Source organism: Ascaphus truei, chromosome 1 (assembly GCF_040206685.1).
Source record: "Ascaphus truei isolate aAscTru1 chromosome 1, aAscTru1.hap1, whole genome shotgun sequence".
Lineage (NCBI taxonomy): Eukaryota > Metazoa > Chordata > Amphibia > Anura > Ascaphidae > Ascaphus > Ascaphus truei.
In genome coordinates, this window is record NC_134483.1 from 82266506 (window position 1) to 82288844 (window position 22339).

General features: G+C 39.7%; 1 protein-coding gene across 9 annotated transcripts in view; it reads left to right on the plus strand.

The window, feature by feature from the left end:
- Positions 1-22339, plus strand: part of MAST4 (microtubule associated serine/threonine kinase family member 4) — a 607818-nt gene that overhangs the window by 543906 nt on the left and 41573 nt on the right. For all 9 annotated transcript variants that reach the window (XM_075590393.1, XM_075590412.1, XM_075590402.1 and 6 more), the window contains 4 exons: positions 12262-12470; positions 15201-15339; positions 18197-18329; positions 21615-21780. In XM_075590393.1, coding sequence (XP_075446508.1) covers positions 12262-12470; positions 15201-15339; positions 18197-18329; positions 21615-21780 — 647 coding nt within the window. The remainder of the gene's footprint in view (positions 1-12261; positions 12471-15200; positions 15340-18196; positions 18330-21614; positions 21781-22339) is intronic.

Genomic DNA, 22339 nt, shown 5'->3' on the forward strand with positions numbered 1-22339 from the left:
TTTACAGGTAGGATTTTATGGATTGAATCATTAATGTGAAACTCTGGTGAAAAACAAAATGTCCCAAGATTTGGAAAGTTTGTTCAAATGAAAGTCCTTCTTTCTAGTTGTGCCTTTACACTAATCTGGAGAAATTGCTTTGTGGATGAGGTTTATCAGATTGTGGGGAATAATTAGGAAGATACAAGATGTCCGAGTGAAAGATTGGAGGAGTGGTACACAGTCATTGACTAGATTAGTCATTCGTTATCTCTAATTTCCAGGCAGCCAAAACTTTGTTCTTTTCTTGTTTCTCCAAAAAGCCTTATTGTGAAATTTAGTTATTGTGTTACATTTACTGAGTAATTGTGGTTTGTAAACATTTTAAACGAAACAATATTTGCAAAAACTTTAAAAAATAAAAGAAACACTTAGGTGTGGTTGCAATGTCCTTTTACCCATCCCATTTAACTGCCATGTAAGAGTCAGTATAAACCGGATTTGCAAATTACAATTATTTGTTAGTTGTTCATGGGTAAATGAACCCTCAACATTGATGACTCATTATTGCATAATGTCAGATAGAGTGGTTCGATTCCAACCCACTTGCTGCCAAGAGTAATGCAACGCTGCCAGAAGGCATCCAGTGCCGAGCTAACCAACCATACTGCAGCCGCTTCCATCAGCAAAGAGGGGGATTTATAGACCAGGTGCAGCAAAATCCTGTCTCCCTTTGATTAGAATACAGACAAGACAGTGACCGAGGTCACATGAGTCCCTTATTAGCACGCACTCATGGTGCAATAATAATTAAATGGGGGGGGGGGGGGATAAAGTCATCCTCAGAGAAGCCTTGCATGCACCAATCACCCATAAATAATGGGGCTATATGGCGATAGGACGTCCAACCTGTTAAAATTAAAAATAATAAATATTTTAATGAAATAATCAAACGCCGAAACAAGTGTATTTATGTATAAGTGGTTTAATAATAGGATTAAAATAAATCCCCAGACAGGGAGGTGCTAGGACTTAAAATGGTAGTGGGGATGGTAGTGGCAGCTCAGAGCATATATGCGTGATAAATGCTGCTGCCACACACAAGATACACCCTCTAGTATAACTACCAGGTGATTAGGTGGTATATAGTAAATACACAGTGTGAGCACACTATATCACTCACTGATACCTCACTTGCAGGTAGATATAGTAGTCATCAACAAGCACAGTGTGGTTTATATAGATGATACTGTACCCGTATAAGCAAGAAGGGAGAAATACCACCGTCCACCACAAACAGCAGCTAAATATGGATGGTACATAGGTTGAGTGTGCAAATATACATAAACTCTATTAAATAACAGTCCAAACCATAAGATCGTGCAGGCTGTAATTATCAGTATCTGGCTTTGAATAGCAATCACACAAATAATACAACTCTGTCTGCTGGTGCGGTGGAAACGATACACCTACTCCTAGCACCAACCCTCATGCGGATGGCAACGACGTGATGTCACAGCACCCCAACACACGTTTCGTGTCACGAGACACTTCTTCAGGGGGGAGGAGCTACATACTGAAGGCCTCCCTGCGCCTAATATACCCACTGCCGGGGGGAGGAGCAAGCAATGAGAGGCTAGTCTCTTACTGCGCTGTGTCTGTTGTTCCCAGACACAGCATTTTGTCCACTGTCCACCCACAGTTGGGAGAGTGTCACAAATTGTAGAAAGTATGTAAGAAAAACAGTGTGGCAATAAGTATTAGAATTAGCAACAAAACGTCAGTAATTAGTATACACAGTTGTGAGACACAAATGAGTAGAGATGTCCTAATGTATCAAAATAGAGTATGCATTATGGTATATAATGTAGTCCCTTTGATTAGAGGCTGAAAAGTGGGTCATTACAAACATGAAACTTCTTGTTGTGTTCTTCACTAAACCGCTTATCCTTATGTGATTGGCTGCTATGAGAAAACATACATTTATGTGACATTATGCTCCTACACAGAACTGGGTCTACATATAGCGCTTTACTGTATTTGCAACTAAACTTGTTTATTAGACAAATATGTTTCAGCCAGCACTACCTATTTTACACAGTAGGGCGAATGGTTTATAATGATGTGGTGCAAAGGGACCCAAAAAAGAGGCCCTATCCTCTTACAATGTCAAACAACACCTATGATGTTCCCATCACTCAAAAAGAAGCATATGAAATCAACATGAGTAACGCAAAAATAGAATATTTTACTGATATTATCTATACACAATCTGAAAGGTGGGTGATTCAAGTGAAAGAGCAGGTCAAAAAGAAAAGGGTGGTGAGTCCCCACACGGGTTCCGTTCCACAGTGTTGGGTGTGCCGGTAAAAAAGATGTCACTTACCTTTCAGATTGTGTATAAAGAGAAAGGGAAGTACCAGAGATTTTTTATTTTTCACTCTGGGAACGGGCCTCTAGATGGGGTTTATCCCCGAAACATTGTCCTCATTTAGTTTTCTCATTTGTTACTTTACTCCCTTTCTTCCCGGTTTATTGTACTTGTTACTCCTCTATACATGAATACTGAGTGGTATTATAGACTATTTTCTAACAGATTGACTAAAACCTGACGCCTCGCTGGGCTGATCAGTGTTTTTGGTTCTTGCTTATTCTGATTATTGGGATTGTATACCCATTCTTTTGCTGTATGTGCTTTTAATTTTGCTCTAAGAGGATGCTAGTAATTTTTTTGTGCACATATTAGCACTGATGATGCACTTTTAATGTGTGTTTGTCCTTTAATACACTTTATTCGTAAAATATTCTATTTGTGCTTTACTCACGTTGATTTCATATGCTTCTTTTTGAGTGCTGGGAACATCCTAGGTGCTTAAACTTTTATTTATTGTTTGTCATAAAATGTTCGTCTTTGACACTCTCTCCCCGATTCCACCATTTCAGAAATGCTATTGCTTGATGGCAAATATCTCCAAAGTGGTTAGATACAATTCTGATTAAAGAGATTCAAATTAAAAAGACATATGCCAAGGTTATGATATTTCACTTGGAGATTTGCAAAGGCTTTCCATGGTAATTATTGATAATGTTGGTGCAGCATATCACTATTGATCACAGCATGCCAGAATGGCATCAGAGATGTGTTTCAGAACTGTACAATGCTGTATTCTTTCATGGAAACTCAATACTTAAGTGTACATCTGCTTTGAAGATGTAGTGCTACTTAGGAACAGAGTGAACTGATGACACAGTCATGTTTAATAGGTTGAAATTAGGGGATTGACCGTTGAAACAATCGAAAATCAGAGAAATAATGTGGGTGGCCGGCGCATCAGAAACAGATCAGTCCCATACATGTATATATAACCGCCTGGACCTCTGTACAGAGGTTATGAATAACTTAGCATCCCTAATAGGGAAAGGGACTATTACCTAGTGTACACTGACACATATGTTAGTACAGGAATTGTTCCATAAGCTGTGTTTACATTATAAGCATGAATCCACAAGGGTGACTCACTGTTCAGCTTCACTTTTCCTCCAGTATGGTCCAAATGCGGTTCCTTCCTTAAACGGCGTGCTAATCCACCAGCGGGGTGATAGAAGGTAGAGAAAGCAGAAAAAAGGCAGAGCACTGCCAAAAATAGGAGGAAGCTCACAAGTACATAAAAAAGGTTTATTCTATAAGCGGATCAAACATATCCCCAAAAAGCAGCCAAAACGCACTACACCAACGCGTTTCGGGCTGTGTGCCCTTTATCAAACACTTTGATAAAGGGCACACGGCCCGAAACGCATTGGTGTGGTGCGTTTTGGCTGCTTTTTGAGGATATGTTTGATCCTCTTATTGAATAAACCTTTTTTATGTACTTGTGAGTCTCCTCCTATTTTTGGCAGTGCTCTGCCCTTTTTCTGCTTTCTTTAAAATCAGAGAAACACCTGTATAATGTTTTTATTTAGATATTGTAACAGGGGACTTATCCCTGTTCACAAAGGTACCTCTAATCCAGCAGTGTGGTGGTTAACTGCTGGTAGCAAATTAACTAGCACCACCTGCCTGATTACAGGTAGTAGAAAAAGCCTGCCTTTGAGACAGGAAGTAACTCATCCCTAGCTCTGACTGAGAGCTGACCTTTGGAGAGACAGAGCAGAGGTTCTTGAGTCCCAGGAGAGACTGACCAAAAGAAACCCAGATCTCTGGAGCTGAGCGGTCTAGAGCTCTGCACAGCAGAGCTGAATTCAAGACACAGGGAAAACTACTGCACCTGAAGCTGAACCAGGAAGTGAGATTTTCCCTCCAAGAAACAGATAAGACTTTTATTCTTAAGAGACTGCTTATATCTGCTTATTTTCATGCTATATGTTTTGGGGCTGCGAGAAATGCTTGACTAAGGGAGATGTGAACTAATTGCATAGGATTTCACTAGAAATACTCCCAAGTGAATGGAAGCTTTGTTCCCCCCCCCCCCCCCCCCTGTGTTTGGATAATTTCCTGATGAAAAGGAACAGGCACAATAAAGCCTATTATAATTTCACATTATAAAGCCTCCTAATTGTGTACCTCTGTGAACGTCCGTCCATAGATATCTAGTAACATAGATAAGAAATTCATAATTGTATCTACCAGTCTTCCACCAGTCCTCAAATCTTGGCCATTCACTACATTGTCTCGTCATAAAAAAAAATATGAGTTGTTTTTGGGAGAATTGCTGCTTTCCTCGCAGCCCGGGATGATTTTTCCATATGTGAAAGTATATATTTTGCAGCTGGATCTCTAAATGACAAGCTAGTGATTGGCAGTAATCTGATTTATGCATACAGGAGCTTCTCATTGTTACAATGCAAGTTAGAACATGTTAAGTGAAGAGATAAGACAAAGTTAAATTAAACATTACACTGCAACATTGGCATGTTTTCAGTTTAGTACCCCCTACTTATTTATTTTTTCCCGGATGGGGGGGGGAGGAAGGGAGAGGGCATTTCAGAGATTACCGCACTGTTGTTAGCTCCAGGGACCCACCTGGTTCCTGCGGTACATACTGACGAAGTCACCGGGTTTAAATCTCCCTCAGTTGCGACTTTGCCGGTATCTCGGGAAACAGGGTTATGGTTAAGTCCCCAGAGCCCAAAATAGCACAGTTCAGCCCTTGAAGATACTCCGGTTCTAAACCTGAAAAAATTGCTGCTTAAACGTATTAGTATGATTTGGTTTTATGTGCGACTGCAGCTTTTGGTATTACTTAGAAAAGAACACAACACTGCATTGCTAGCCCATCCTGCTTTTAAAGGGTTACAGAAATCCAGGAGGGGGAGGGGGGGATGCAAAATCATTATCACGATTCAAAACATGCTTTAAAGTTTGGAAGCAACAACCATTACCCATGCCATCGTTCTACGTAAATAAAAAAAAACAATTGTACTCCAGTCTCCGAATATAGCCATGTTAATCAATGGAAACATTGCTTGCAAGCGCGTCAGACTTTCAAGTCTCAGAGGATCCGTTCGTCTCGTGATTTTTAACTATATTAGGCTGGCAGCACTCTTCACATTTTTTAATTGTGAGCAATGGAAGTTTGGATGAGTGTATTTTTTCCCAGTGATTTTTACATTCTGCGTTTAAACCTGCTTTCTATTCAGTGAGATTTAGTGATACAATGCTGCATATAATAGTCATTCCAACAGAACATTGTACACAACACTTAATTATATTTTGTATTATATTTATATTTTGCATCTGATCCTGGTGCCCTTTACTTTAGGCCGTTTAGTTTCAACATCATTGTTGACCTTTACAAGATATGCGAGTGAGAGAATCTGGGGAACTAGCTTTCATCAGGGCTTTCCTTTATAACAGAACTTCATGGCCCTGGCACCAGCATGGGTTATAGTGCATTGCATGTTACATTAAAGCTGCTTTATGTGCACTTGAGTACACCATAGACATACATTGTACATCCAGAGGGATCGTACCATGGAGGCCCTTATGCCGTAGCCTGTATATTATAGCTTAATGCTCGTTTGCTAGGGTAGATAGCGATCTGAACCGAACTCGAGAAGCCACCCCACCCCTTCCGTTCCGGTCACTGCAGTGACATTGCGATCATGGATCGCTGGATATCGGTCACATTTCCAGTGAAAGTTCCAACTTTCTGGAGGGGACGTGGCCCCCACCACTCGCCCAGTGGCACTGATAGGGTTAAAGGCGTAAAAGTGTAATTAGTGGGAAAAAAGTATATAAATATAAAATTTAAACTTTGATGATCCACACTCCAAAGTAAACTGCTGAAGTGTAGGCCAAGAAAATGTGTAATTTAAACTGACAAAATGGATGGAGTCTCACAATATTTTCCGTACGTGAGAGAAATTCCAAAGAGGGTGCCAAGTGGAACGGGAGTCTTCAATGGAGTCGTAGCTGCTTCAAATTGGATTAGCCATGTCCAGAAAGAAATCTATAAAACAGAAAATAGAAGCGCATGCTCCATAGTGTAAATCTATTTAATAAAACATTTAAAAAAGGATGATGTTAAAAATGCACTCCCAAACATAACTATAATCAATTGCATAGAATAACCTGATGGTAGACAGGTACCAGCTTGAAATGAAGACATAGCCTGCAGATAAATGGAAGTGAAAGCATGGAGGTTTAGGTCTGAACACTGATCACAGCGCCCATAGAGGCCTCCCTTGATGCCGAACCAGATAGAACTTCATTTGGGGGACGCTGGACACAGCTGAACACAGACCGCTTAACTAGCCGCGCTGCTCTGCTTTCTCAGAGTTCTCTACAGATAGCGTCCTTTCTCCTCCGTCACCATATGGAGGAGCTTAACGAAAAGTGTCGAGCTGGCTATTGGCTCAAAATATGTCCCAATCAGGCAATCCCCAACACGTTTTGTCATACAGGGCGGTTTTCCCCTCTTAAAGAACAGTATAACAACAATAATGGTAATAATTTGGTGACCACAAATTCTCAATACTTTAGGAAGGTGTTCCTGTATCCTCTAATACACGAATGCGCAAACTGGGGGGCGTGTGCCAATTTTCTGTGGGGGGCACTACATTTAGAGTGGCGCCGTGCTCTTCCCCACAACATTTCAATAAAATGACATGGGAGCATGCAAGGCCTCTCTAAGTCTCTTACCTTCTCTCCGGTGGTTTCTGGCGACGTGTCACCTTGACAATGCGGAGTCAAATGATGCCACGGGGTCAAATGGCAACGCAACGTCACATGACGTCTTGACGTCAAATGGCGCCGGAGAAATGGTAAGGGGGGAGGGCGCGAGGAGAATGGTAGAGTATGCAGGGGGGCGCAAACGAAATAGTTTGCACACCCCTACTCTAATAGATCTGTAATGCGCTTGTGTGAAACGGTGACATACAGATTCTCTGGCCATGAAAAATGGAGAAAGTTACTGCCTGTGGACAATTGTCTTAATGTAGCAGCACTGTAAAGAAACTAAGCAACACTTATCCTAATGTTTCATTTAAAAGTCAAATTCTCTCTACAAAAAAACTATGTTAATTTAATGTCTTGCATTATTGAGAGGGTATCTCTCCACATTCTTGCAGACTCCTGCCACGTCAAGGAGTTGCGCTTGTGGGGATGTGGGGGGTGGATTTGGAGGTGCAAGTATTTTTCATACACACACACTTCCTCATAAATACACAGCGGTACATTCATACCCTCATTTATACACAGATTTCCCCTCATATTATACATAAGTAACCCTCCTGTAAAGAGTTTACATCAGTTGGCTATGTACAGTGCATGGTTTTTCTCTGTCTCTCGTGCCTTATCAGGGTGCTGGATCCGTGCAGGCTGGGCATGGTTATGCTGATGAAATAATGAAAAGCACCAGAAACTTTTACAGTACAAACATGAGCTTTATAAACAGCCGTTGATAATGCTCTTCACATAAAGACATTAGTTACTATATACACTGGTCAACAACCGTGTTTGTACTAATTAATTCTTACTTATGTAATACTTAATCTCATGCTAGGGAGATGCTTAGTCTTGTTTCTGTATCACCTTAAGTGGTCATCTTCAGAGTAGCTTTCGTAACTCTTTATCTTAATTGGGCCCCATAGTAGGCTACCCTTGCTATCATGAACTGTGGGATCACTTTCCCGGCTCAAGGTACTTCCTGCCTCTCTTAATGTGATGTTGCCAAGGAGACGCATCGTCATGGGACTTCGCGTGTTGGCAGGAGATGCCGGCACTTAGAGACTCCTTGCTCTTCCCTGGCCTAACTCCGGAAATCACAGTTTAAATTTTGTGGTGATTAGTTTACTGGGAAAGACTGCAGTGCCTCTGTAAGCGTGAGGCCATGTGTATTCGAACCAAATGCACCGTAATCAAACCGGCCCCGATTTCAAGTGCACATAGACACTGATAAACATACACAAATCCTGAGGGATTTGACTATTAAAAATAAATTCCTCAACTCTAATTAAGAGCAGAGGAGCCCAAAGGTCGCAGGAGCTGCAGGGGACCTTGGGGACTCCAGGCTGCCGTTCCAGCTGATTTCATCCTTTGCATAACTGAATTCTCCCGGCCTCAGGTGGTACCAATTAGTGCAATCTGTGGCACCCACAGAAAATCCAGTTGACATCACTTATTGAGAATGGGGAGGAATGGGCCCACTAACCCAGTGGGGGACCTAAGTGGCCGCTTAGTCTGCTTGTAGCTAGAGCCGCCATGCCTGGGATGCTTCTCTAGGCAATACTGAGTAGAGAAAGTCCCTATGAAAATCCCAACTGCCTGAGGTAGAGTAAGTAACATGACACACAAAATCAGACGAATCTGAAATCTCATTTTGACGATGTTGATATTCTCACGTGGAAGGGAGAGTCCATAAACAGGATCAAACAAGCAGGATATCCTTGGGTAGGAAACAGCAACCTCAGAATCCCCATTATACAGTGACAGCCCCTATTGCTATAAACCAGTACATTTAGAGACCATTCTTGTTTCACATCAGGATATGTTTGTGTTCATTGGTGCATCAGCAGCTTATTCCGCGTGATATATATATTTTATATAAAAGCGATCATACATTTCGGGTCTTCAAAAAAAACATAAAAAATACCTGATATGCTGTGTACTGTTTGACTAAGTTTATTATTGTGCCCTTTTTTGCCCTCGCTAAGATTGTGCAACAACTGTAAGCAGAAAAAAGAGCAGTAAAGGAATTTTCCAAATAATTTTTTTTTTCCTATGTCCATCAAGAATACTTTTTCAATAAAAATGGATCTCTAGCGATGGAATGGTCTCCAGATCTCCTGGATAGGCAGAATGGTCTCAGTCAAAATGAATATTTTACCAAGACTGCTGTATCTATTCCAGACCCTGCCGATAAAAATCCCACTAACCGAGCGGAAAAATATTCAGAATAGACTCTTCCAATGTATATGGAATGACAAAAGACCAAGAGTGGCAAGATCGGTGATGCTAGCGACGTGAGAGAGAGGAGGCATGGGGGTCCCAGATATAGCCAAATACTATCAGGCGGCCCAGCTAAAACAAGTGGTATTATGGAATACTGCTGGTTGGAAATGGAGTCGACCTACGCCTCCCCCCACTTTCTGAGGTCGGCCCTCTGGAGGAAGTAGGAGAGTGGGGGATCAACCGGAAGATTTGAACTAGGGTCGATGAGGTACACTTGGGAAATCTGGTCTAAAAATAAAAACAAATACTCATTAAACTCAAATCCCTCTCTATTAACACCTATAATTAAAAATCCTGCGTTCCCACCAGGGTGTCTGAAAAACTCCCTCAGACAATTCATAGAGCTTAATATTGAAATGGCAGAGGACCTGGTGATAGGAGGGAAACTCATGACACTGCAAGAGGTACAAACAAAGTACCAAAGGCAGGATATCCACATCTTCAGCTTCCTTCAGATCAGACACTTTCTGCAAACAATATCTCAGAACAAGAGCTTTCCGAATTTAACAAAATTTGAAAGACTTTGTAAAACCAGAAGAGACTGATCTCGAGAATATACACAGAACTAAACTCAAAAACAACGCCCTAAAACCATAATTATACGTTGAATGGGCTGAAGACCTCAATATAGAGAGAGATAGGGAAGACTGGGAGGATGTCTGGGAATCAGCAGCTAAAACCTCAATTTGCACAATGACAAAAGAGAATATATACAAAATGTTATTCCAATGGTACTTAACCCCGAGTAGGCTGAGCCAGATCTTCCCAGGCACACCGGATCTCTGTTGGAGAGGGTGTGGCCTGAGAGGAGATATGGTACACATATGGTGGACTTGCCCACAGATACAAAAAATTTGGCTACGTATTCAAAATATGTTAATTGACATATCAGGGGCAAGAATCCCTCTAGATCCTCTGATATACTTGTTGTCCAAACCCGTTGAAGAGTCTCCCACACCAATGAGGAAAATGATTTCTTTTGTTCTCACCGCTGCTAGATGCTCAATAGCAGCAGCCTGGAAGAATATAAATGTGCCTTTTAAGCAGACAGTAATTAAAAGGTTGAACACGATTAAACTAATGGAACGATTAACGGCCCAGCTCAACCAAAAATTGGAGGAGTACCATAAGGTCTGGGATCTGTGTTCCCTCTCCTAAGGACAAGCGATCGTTGGTCGCAGATCTGTCCACATGGGCCCAAATCCGCCCCCCCCCCCCCCATACCATCTTTACCCTCTCTCTTTTCTATCGCTACTCTTGCCCTATCCTTTACCATAAAGAAAGCTTAAACCCAAATAAGGGACAAATGACGGAATAAACTTAATTTTTGCACAAAATATTGTGTAAACTATACAGATGTAAAAAAAAAATGTTATGAAAAATTGTAGTTATGTTATGAGAAATGTCACAAAACTGTAAATGGAGTTCTACCAACAGTACGATATGAACAAAAGTGTAAATTGTGATAACATGTAAGCAAACCAAAAAAAGATTGAAACAACAAAAAAAAGAATACTTTTTCGAGATGTTTTTTTGAAAGCCTGAACAGTTTACAAAGATTTCGAATAAAAGCAAACTAAAGATTCATGTGCACTTTATCTTACGTTTTGACATTTACGGGCATTATTCATAGACTTACCCTATTGTCTTTTTTTTTTTTTATTATTATTATGGTCTTTCTTACACATTTTTACACGAATATAATTTGCAATGAAGTACAATGGTGTGAACTGCTAATAAATCTAATATGCAAAGATTATTTTTTAGATTTGTTTTTACTTATTAGTTCCTCATTAATGGGCAATGAAGATGTGCAATCTCTTCACTGGAGTCCGCGAACACAGCGAAATGTACGCCTTTCTGTGAAGTCATGTGGCCTGTAAAAAAAATTATGATAATTATGGCGAAGTTTCACCTATTTTGCCAAATTTCTAAAATAAATTTGCAAAATTTAAAAAAAAACTCTATTGAAGCTTTCTCAAAACTGAAACAAAGTACTAGTTGAGATTATACCTCTAGTAGCTTTAACTGCAGTATGAATAAAGTTAGGTGCTTGTGCAGATCTGTGTACTGTACATCATTGTACAGTATGTGTCATTATGTTTCAGTACATCTGTGTGTACAGTATCACTGCGTTTGTGCAGTACATCAGTGTGTGTGTGTGTGTGTGTGTGTGTGTGTGTGTGTGTATACAAGTGTCTGTAAATTTGTGCAGTGCGTCCTGCTAGGGCCAAAGTGTCATAATGACAGTAGCATGTTTTAATGAGTTAAATATCGGCGAGTGACACCTTTTTGTTACAACAGTTAGCCAAAGAGATGAAGAGGAAGATCAATTAAACCTTCTATGATGAGAAATAAATAGGATGCTAGAAAAAGCCCTTTATATGCCCTTGTTGACATGAAGAAAATAAGTGAACATTGTATTTCAAGGGTGATTTAACCTCTTTTAAGCCAGTTACATTCCTAAGTTGTGAAAAACGTATTTTTGTATAATTTTTTAGATGATTCGAACTAGCAATATAATATTGAATCAGGCTCTGCCCGTCTCTATATCTGTTGAAAAACAGGACTGTCTGTTGTAGTTTTTTTTTTTAGTATTAATTTCTTTTTTTGCCCTCGCTAACATTGTGCAACAAGTTTAAATGAATGTTATTGTGAAATAGCCAAAATAGGTGTTTCTTACAAGATTCATCTTGGCAAGAGTTGATTTTTAAATGGATTATCTTTCAAAGCTCGTTTTTTGCTTATTCATTACATCTCTCTTTTTTTGTTTAATAAGAATTAGAGTTAATTAATTATGATTAATGAATGTTTTTTTTTCTCCATTTCAGCGCGGTGTACTTTGTACGTCATAAGGAAACTCGTCAGAGATTTGCCATGAAGAAGATCAACAAGCAGAACCTTGTTCTCCGAAATCAGATCCAACAGGCGTTTGTGGAGCGAGACATTCTAACATTTGCAGAAAATCCGTTTGTTGTCAGCATGTACTGCTCCTTTGAGACAAGACGCCACTTATGCATGGTCATGGAATATGTAGAAGGTGAAGTATTCGGCAGGATTTCTGCTTGCCACATTTGATTCGGCTACTGTAAAATCATTTCCGGGTGGAGTGCCTGTATATTAGAGCAGGGGTGGGCAACTCCAGACCTATAGGGTCACCAAAAGGTCAGGTTTTCAGGATATCCCTGCTTCAACACAGGTGGGTCGATCAGTGGCTCAGTTGAAGACTTAGTCTCTGAGCCATCTGTGTTGAAGCAAGGACTGATTGAGCTACCTGTGCTGAAGCTGGGGTATCCTGAAAACCTGACCAGTGGGGGGACTTGAGGACAGGAGTCGAGCCCCCTGCTCTAAAGCAGGGGTGCACAAACTGTTTTGTCTGCGCCCCTTACCTTTTCTCCTGCATTTTCTAACGTCATGTTGCCATGGCAACGAGACGTCGTGAAACCGCGGCAGCATTTAACGCAGCGTTACCATGGCAACGTGACACCAGTGCCGCCGAAGACAGGGTAAGTGACGTAAAGAGGCCTCACGCTCTCCCCCGGCATTTAATTTAAATGCTTTGGGGAAGATCACGGGGCCTCTGTAAGCGCCTCGCACCCGCCGGTTTGCGCACCCCTGTTTTAGACGTTAGTTTGACTTGTTCTTCCTCTTACACAAACCTTTTTTGGCTTCAGCATAGGTGGCTCAATCGAGCCAATGGAGCCACCTGTGTTGAAGCAGGGATATCCTGAAACCATGCTCTGTTGGTGACCCTCGAGGACTGGAGTTGCCCGCCCCTTGGTTAGAGGTTATTTTTTTTGAAAAATCACTTGAGTTTAGGGCAGTTGTAAGAAGCTTCTGTATAGAGCTGACTCCGATCAACCACATGGATCTGCCGCCATTCATTAATTAGCTCATAATAATGTACTTACAGATGTTTTCATAGCAATATATCAGTGAGCTACTGCTACTTTGTCTTGCTAAGAATCTTCATGAAGTGTTAAAGCACTCATCTTCCTACCTTTGAAGTACAGCAGGACCCGGGTATACGGCGGGTTTCGTTCCAGAGGCCCGTCGTATAGTGAAAATCGCCGGAAACCTGATCCGGCGATTTTCAGTGCTGCGCATGCGCAAACCGGCATTTTCGCCGTTCTGCGCATGTGCAACCTGCGGTCTGCACGTGCAACCTGCGGTCTGCACGTGCAACCGGCGGTCTGCGCATAGCGCCGTGCGCACCCACCCGTTCTGCGTATGCGCGATTTTAAATTCAACATGGCGGCCCCCTTCTCGGTGCCACCGTATCAGCGGAGCGCCGAGAAGCGGGGCCCTGCTGTATACATATTTAACGCATCTTTAGAAGCTTGTTAGGCTTTATCTAGTTTTCTTTTGCTTTGCTATGATCAGGAAAGTGTAAAGATTTTATTTTGCTTAGAAAAAAAATTAATGACTTTTCCTCACATGCTCGCAATATGAGGAATGAGGCCTACAAACCGTATCAGTATTTTTGTTTTAGTATCTAAAAAAAAATTAATCAACAGAAATAAATGTGTATTCAGTCAAGTTAATTGAAAAAAAGATTTGAGTAGGACTACTGCTCTAAATGCTGATATTGCACTTTGTCACTAATTTTTCACTGTCCGTAGTTGTGTTTTTCCATTTAAAATACATACTGCCATAACCACTTTGATGTACAGTATGTATGTCTTTATTTATATAGCACCATTAATGTACATAGCGCTTCACAGCAGTAATACACATGACAATAATATAAATAACAAATAACACACAATGGGGAGAAGTGCTTCAGACATAAAAGTCTCTGCTCCGAAGAGATTACAGTCCTCAACCATTCTTCTGTTGTCCTTGTCTTTGGTACTTTTATGTAGTCCACAAGCAAAGAGAATGTATAAAATTGATTGAACACCTGTACTGCACTAAATTCATGTATTACGCTGTAATATATTTATCAATTCCACATATAATCCATATTAATATCTCGGCTTTCTTTTCAACTTGATCATAGACCCTCTGGATGCTAAGATTGTAAAGGAGCAATCCATGCAATATCTTACTTGTGTTTCTTTTTTTTTTTTTATAAATCAGTTCCGTAGTATTATATCATACTACATTATTATATTTATTTATTTTTTTAGTTTTTTATTCCACTCTTAATGCCATTTTTAATGAGTTTTAATATACTGATTTCTGTAACAGGTTTTTAGCCCACCTCCCCAGCAGTGCAAGATATTTGTAACACTTTCCTGTTTGTGATAATTTGTTGCCAATATTCCCAGCAGTTTGAACTGCAAACTGTGACAATAGATAATGTTACCTTTAGTAATATCAGGTTACATTGTAGCTGCTGAGTTACACTGACTGATGGATTGATTGAAACTGAAAGGCAGCCATTTAGTGAACCCTGGAAGCAGGATCATTGCTGATCGATCACGGGAGAACAAATCAATCAGCAGCTTCGCTAATTAGTTTTCAATAAAGGTAATCAAAGGCTGCATATATTAAAACAATTTTTTATTTTATTTTTAATATTTTTTAGGTGCCGCTTGGACTAGGTTATGTCATATTGCAAGGAAATAAAAATTACATAAATATAGCAATTGAGATATTCCCAGAGCCTCTGCTCACATCAGTGGGTTTGCACTACTTAGAATAGCTAACAGCAGCTTTGAGTATAAATCCTTAGTTTGAGGTCTTCAAAACGATCATTTGAAACTTTTGTTGTATGTTCCTATTAATTTATATATATTTGAATTCTGTTTGCTTATGATTTTAGGAGGCGACTGTGCGAACTTGGTGAAGAATATGGGTCCTTTGCCTGTGGATATGGCCCGCATGTATTTTGCTGAAACCGTTCTAGCTTTGGAATACCTCCATAATTATGGGATAGTACACCGGGATTTGAAACCTGACAAGTATGTACAAAGCTCCTCTAGTATCTTGCCAAATGTCTAGTTAATTTTAGAGTATGTTGTTCATGAGGATAATTTGTATGGTGATGGATGTGCATGTGTCCCATTTCTGAAGCTTTATGTATATTCTTATTTTTAAGATCAGCAACATATGTGTTCAGCTCTGCAGTATTGTTAAATGTTCTCATCTGTCACGTGCACCAATTTCTGTTACGCTATGGAACGTGCTAAGTCGCTTCTGCACAGTTGCAACTGAACAAACAAGATTTTCGCAATATGTTTCCTTCCACTACAGAAAGGTTAGCATGCGGTTTTCTTCCAGTGAACACCAATGTACACCAGTGGCTTATACTGTATGATGTATCTCAGTAATATATCATACATATTTATGACAGAGGGGTTAGATATACAGTATGTATAACGCAGACACCCCCAGTGGCTGCAGGTAGGGAAAAATCATTTTTTATGTGACCAGGACAGTGTGACTGGTCATGTGTTTTGAGGGTCACTTAAAGTATGAGTATGTTCCAGATACATCAGGGGAATATGCTAACCAGCTTGGAAAAGCAGACTTCTTTCCATTTCTTCCATCAGGCCTTTCTTCAGTAGTCAGATAAACTCTGATAAGTCCCTGGCAATGATAACCAGCCAAACAGAAGCAGTGGTCTGGCAGAGGATATGGAATTTCGGAATACATACTGTAGGTGTTCTATCAATATCAATTTTTAGCTGAACTGCATAGCATATTTAACTGAAAGGTGTATAGCATAGTTTATTAGCACCAGTGTGGAAGAAAGAAACCTCAATTAAAGTCTTCTTACAGCCTGAATTCGAACAAAGCTGTTTTCTATACAACTTCTAAATAACTGTGGAACAAGAAGATTTTTCTCATTGCTACTGTATGTGGACCACGATGCTATTGTATGCAGCCTTTCTGACACATCATTTAGCATTATACCAGTTTCGGTGAAGTTTACACCTTGATGTGCATCCATGAAAACTGTGGGAAACACAGCCAATTAAAACCGTTCCATCATCTTTCCTTCCAGTGTGCTCCATTTCCAGCTTCATCACAGTGCACCTAAAGGGGTTTTAAAGTGTGCTCACTGACTAGGCTGGTGACAGGAAGTGCCATGCAGTGTGTGGAAGAAATGACAAAAGTCAAAGCCCCCACTTCTTTTTAAGAAAAGGGAGATGGTTGCTTTGGGGTTCACTAAATCTATTTGTTCAAATGGTCTGGGGTTTTTTTGAGTGTGTGTGTGTGTGTTTTAAATCTGAGACGTTAGAAACATTTTAAAATAGTTTTTAAAACATTTAAATGGTAAACAAATGCCCTGTGTTTTTTTTTTGTTTTTTTTACAATTCTTATCTAATGTCTTGTGGAGATATGACTGTCCTTAAATATACAGGTATCACACGATACACACATGTAACATTTTTATTGGAAGCCGATTTACTTTCAGTTGAAAAAAAACAAAACAAAAACAACAAGAAAGACGGTGACCGTTAACGTGGGTTTAAAGAAGTTGATTGTAAACTTTTGTTTTGTGAGCTAAGTGGGACTGCACCTTTAAATAAGTAAGCAGTATAATTAAGAATCATTGTCAAATAACAAGCATGTGGTAGTTCTCTGTATTATCATTTATAGTAAACTTTCTATAGAAACTGCAGATTGTAATCTGTAGGAGCCTGTGAATCCTTGGGTTGCAGGTCCCTTCAACAGGTTAATTCTGAAGTTATTCACATGTATATCGTGCAGTGATTGATTCTGTAAATATGACAGCTTCTTATGTTTTATTAATGGTCTGCCCATGCAGCAGTGAAACAATGCCTGCCGTGTGCGACCATTGAGCATCTGAATAAAAGATTTCACCCATTCCACATTTTCATAGTATGCACAAAGTGTGTGTACATTGATAGGGCACTGTGAGGATTGTGTTGATATCAATATGGCTCAGCTAACTCATTGTGAGTGGGAAGCTTAGCAAGATAGAATAACAGAACAAATGACAGGCTTGCATTGTTTGCTTAATTCCTTTTCATTAATGACCCTGGTAGCAAATATCACAAAGTAAACAACAAATACATGAAAAAACTACCAGTTGGCAGCAGCATGCATAGGTATTTTCGTTATTAGTGATACAGTATGCTGCTGCATAACATTTGTCTTGTGTGTTTTGGTATGTCAGGTTTTGTAACATTATATTATTGTAATTGGGTGTACGTGAGCTCACTCTAAAGCTGGATGTCTTTTAAACAGGAGGAAATTGTCTTGATTTTTTTAAATTGATATATCTTTTGTCTTTTTTAAATATTTTTTGTTTATAGCCATGTTTATTTTCAGGATGTGGTTTTGTCTGATGGTTTTAATAAGATTTGTTTCCTTCATGTGCTGTTCTAATTTAAAGGAGGGATGTGCCTTTTAGCCGTGGGAAACGTGTTAGGTCAACATTTTACAGTGTACATAAGCAGATATCGAAGAAACATCTCTCCTCCTTTCTCCTTTAATCTACTGTGCTTTCTTTCCCACCCTTATTCATTCCTCCTCTGTCCTTGTTCTCAATTACTCTCATCTTCCTTGTATTACAAAACTATCAACACTGAATTTGTACATTGTGTGGTGTGTGCGTAATATGTACAGTATACAGCTGTTATTTTCATTTTGTTTAAGGACATCCATAGTGGATTTGTTTAGTTTTGAGTCAGTGTGTATTTGAAAATGCATTGACATCTACAAATGACCAGAAAGTGGTTTGTGTACATTTACAGGTTGGATAAAAAAAAATCAATTTGCGGGCTTGTAAACATAAGACTCATGAATTATTGCAGGTAGCTTTAAATATATCACTTTTATTTACAGCTTGTTGGTAACATCCATGGGACATATAAAGCTTACAGATTTTGGGCTTTCCAAAGTGGGCCTTATGAGCATGACTACCAACCTTTATGAGGGTCACATTGAGAAGGATGCCCGAGAATTCCTTGATAAACAGGTCAGATTTATGCATGGTTTAATTTCTGTGAATATGTATAACAGGAAACATAAGGACACTACACATTGTTTATAATTTGCCTACGATATTCATGTGTTAAGATTTCTTTCATGTTGGCTTTTTTTTACTACCCCTATTTGCATTTAATCCCATATAGCCTACTGTAAGTGCTAGAATGTGTCTTAATGAGTAGCCGTACTTAGTGAATATGGCCCTTAACATGTTTTCTATGTAATGATGTCTCCAAGTTGGACAATAAAAAAATAATTCAAGACACCCAAATCATGCTACTCAGTACAGCTACTGTATATAACACCAAGGAAAGTTGTGGGCCAGTCTGAAGATGGTCTAAACCAATGTTTTTCAACCTTTTTTTCCGTTAAGGAATGCTATAATTATATTGTGAAATGCTGCAGAATCCCAACCCTCTCTAATAGCGTGTCTGAGATCAGATGCATTGTAAGGAACCCCAACCCTCTCTAATTGCGTTTCTGAAATCAGAAGTATGGTAAGGAACCCCAACCCTATCTAACAGCGCGTCTGACATCAGATACATTGTAATGTACCCCAACCCTCTCTAATAGCGTGTCTGAGATCAGATGCATTGTAAGGAACCCCAACCCTCTCTAATAGAGTGCCTGAGATCAGATGCATTGTAAGGAACCCCTACCCCCTCTGATAGCGTGTCTGAGATCAGTTGCATTGTAAGGAACCCCAACCCTCTCTAATAGCGCGTCTGAGATCAGATGCATTGTAAGGAACCCCAACCCTCTCTAATTGCGTTTCTGAAATCAGAAGTATGGTAAGGAACCCCAACCCTCTCTAATAGCGCGTCTGAGATCAGATGCATTGTACATTCTTCTGTATTTACTACAATTTACAAATGACCTGAACATTGCAGGGGACCCTTTAGGGATACCCAGGGAACCCAAAGGTTCAAAACACTGGTCTAGACTAAGCTAGCTACAAGCTGGAGACTTTCTGGGAATAACACTGTTGCTTACCACGCTTGTGGTAGTCTGCAGCATGTAACCATTTGAGTGCGAGAGGGTTCGCGGGACCAGAGTGCCGCTGACCCTCCAGCACTTTGATCACATGACCGCTTCTCATGAGCGTTCCGTCACTGATCACAGAATAGGGAGGCGTTTTCCATCTCTTCTACACGTCATCAGTGCAGATCGTGTGGGAGCGCAGTACACGATCTCCCCTAATTGAACAAGTATTTGTTTAGGGGTGTAGCTACTATGTCCTGGAGCATTCATGGTGATGTAGTAACTATGCCCCAGGGCACTCAAAGGGTTAAATATGAAATTTTGCTGGCTCCATCTCTGTTCACAATGTGTAGTTTTTCTTCAATAGTGCTGTATACTTGGCACTTCTGCTTTCATGTCTATACCATATTTTACATAGGCTATGTGACAGTTCCTCATCATCTGGCAACAAATACTTTGAGCTGTGTGAATGTAAACACTTTGCTGCTAAAGGGAAGTATAGTACAATAGATTGCAAGAATAATACTTTATTCTTGAGCAATAAAAAATTTTGAGCAATTCTGGGTGTAGTATATTTCTGTTAACTGTTTCTATGTTCTAGTTAGCTGGTGCACAGTAAATTGTTCCAAGTTTTTGCCATTATTGTCCATCATGGAAGATGGAAGATCTAATTGTATTTAAGTGAGACTTTGAGAGAGATGAATGGAAAACTCGGTCCAAGAAGAGTCTGTGAATCTCTGAAGAGTACTTTTAGAAATCATGATGCATTGTACCATTAAGCGTGCTAAAATCTTAGCTATAGTCCATTTCCCTTTAGCATGCCTCATTACCATTTGTCTACAATCTGTGCATTCGAAAATTACTTAAAGATGTATCCATCTATAATATGGCATGTTTGAATTTGTTTAGTTTGCTTATATCCCTCCATCATAATACTGTAAATAGTTGCAGAGTTTTCAACATACAGTCCCGTCTTTTGTTGAAGATGAAAGACCTTTGTTAAAGGCAGTCTTTCCCTTTGTAACGCAAATATAGCATAAACCTGAAAATGAAGTACTTGGCGATTCAGTATCCAAGCACTGCACCACTCTTCTGTTAATTGCCATAGTATCCTTCGCTACTAGAAACAAAACTGACGCTCTATTTTATTTGTTTTCATTTGCTCCATTCATACTGTATAGAAGCTTCTATTCCTCCAGAGTATACACACTCACACACACACACACACACACACACACACTCTCACACTCTCTCACACACTCTCACACACACTCACACTCTCACACACACTCTCTCTCACACACACACACACACACACACACACACACACACACACACACACACACACACACACACACACACACACACACACACACATACACACACACACACACACACACACACACACACTTTATTATAAAATAGAATGATAGTTTGATTTTTTGGTCTCTGACCAGAACTTTTTCAAGATGTTGGTGAGTGCAGAAACGTTGTGAATAGTGCTGCAAGGTATGTGATGCTTATGCTGCCTTTGTTCACTGTATATCACTTGGTACAATATGTCCGGCTTCTACTTCATCTAGGGGTTATTTGTACCCTTTATTTTCATGTTTGTTTTGTGAATGTCTGTCTAGAAGTGAGAACTTTTCTAAATCTTAGGCTGCCTAATTCCTATTTTTGTTCCTATATACCAGTCTAGGAAAACATTGTATAATTTTGTATTGCTTTATTCACCCAGCTCAGAATTCTGTTGTGCACTTTGACTCTGTTACTATTTTGTTTCTTTTGTTCTTTGTACATCTTTGGGCATACAGTACATGTCCTGTGCTTATGATGCCATGCATTGCCTTTACAATTAACCCCTTCATCGTTTTGGTGCAGTTTGGTTTCTTAGGAATAAGTACATTGATGTCATCATCACCATTTTATGATGTTAATCCCTGACCTCACTTTCAGCACTGTACGCACCGTTTCTGCTCTCTCTGTATGGGGTATAAATCGCTTCTGTCACTTCCTGACATTTTTAAAACGGTCCCCTCGAGACCAAAACATTGATCCACCATAATAATCAGCTTTCATTCTGTTTGAGAGTGCTCCTCCTGCTGTGTATCCTGGTATTTTGACTACTGCGCACCTCAGCTGTAAACGCCATGGTGTGCCCTACTACCATTTGTTAATATATTTATTTAAGTGAGAGGTTATTATCTGAAACAGAAGGAACATGTCTCTGGTACTAACATATCATTTTTGTTCTAGCCCTTCCAGTTCCAACCATTTGCCTTTTGATTTTCAGGTCTGTGGCACACCTGAATATATAGCTCCAGAAGTCATCTTGAGACAAGGTTATGGGAAGCCTGTGGATTGGTGGGCCATGGGAATTATCCTCTATGAATTTCTTGTTGGGTGTGTACCATTCTTTGGCGATACTCCAGAAGAGCTTTTCGGTCAGGTTATAAGTGGTAAGTGCAATCATGAAAGTAAAGTGTCATTATTCAAAAAAGATATGATCATTGTTTTTTTAATTAAAAAAAAAAAAGATTTGGGGACATTGTTTTCCATTAGATGTATTATAGATCAAACTCAAAATGTAGATGGGGATATGGAGAAAAAAAAAGCATATTAATGATAATATATGCAAAATATCAGCAATTCCAAAGACTGTATTTATTCCTGCTTTCTAAACACCAAGACTATAACTATTTATCGAATTATAAGGTATGCACACAGAGGTGTGGAGTAACTTGTACTACAAATTTGCAGTTCTTTGACAGGTATAAAATAAATATTTCAGAGTTACAGATATTTTGTTTAAAAAAAAAAAAAAAAAAAAAAAAAAAGATTTTGTGTTCACTGTTAAATGCTATGCCTACACATCCACCTTTAAAATACCCTGACAAATGCTGATGGTTAAAGTACTGGATAACAGGGTGTTTGTAAGAGAACATGGTGTGATCCGTCACCACAGCAAATCATTTACCGCCTTATACTTCTGTTTCTGAAACTGACGGTCCAGAGTCA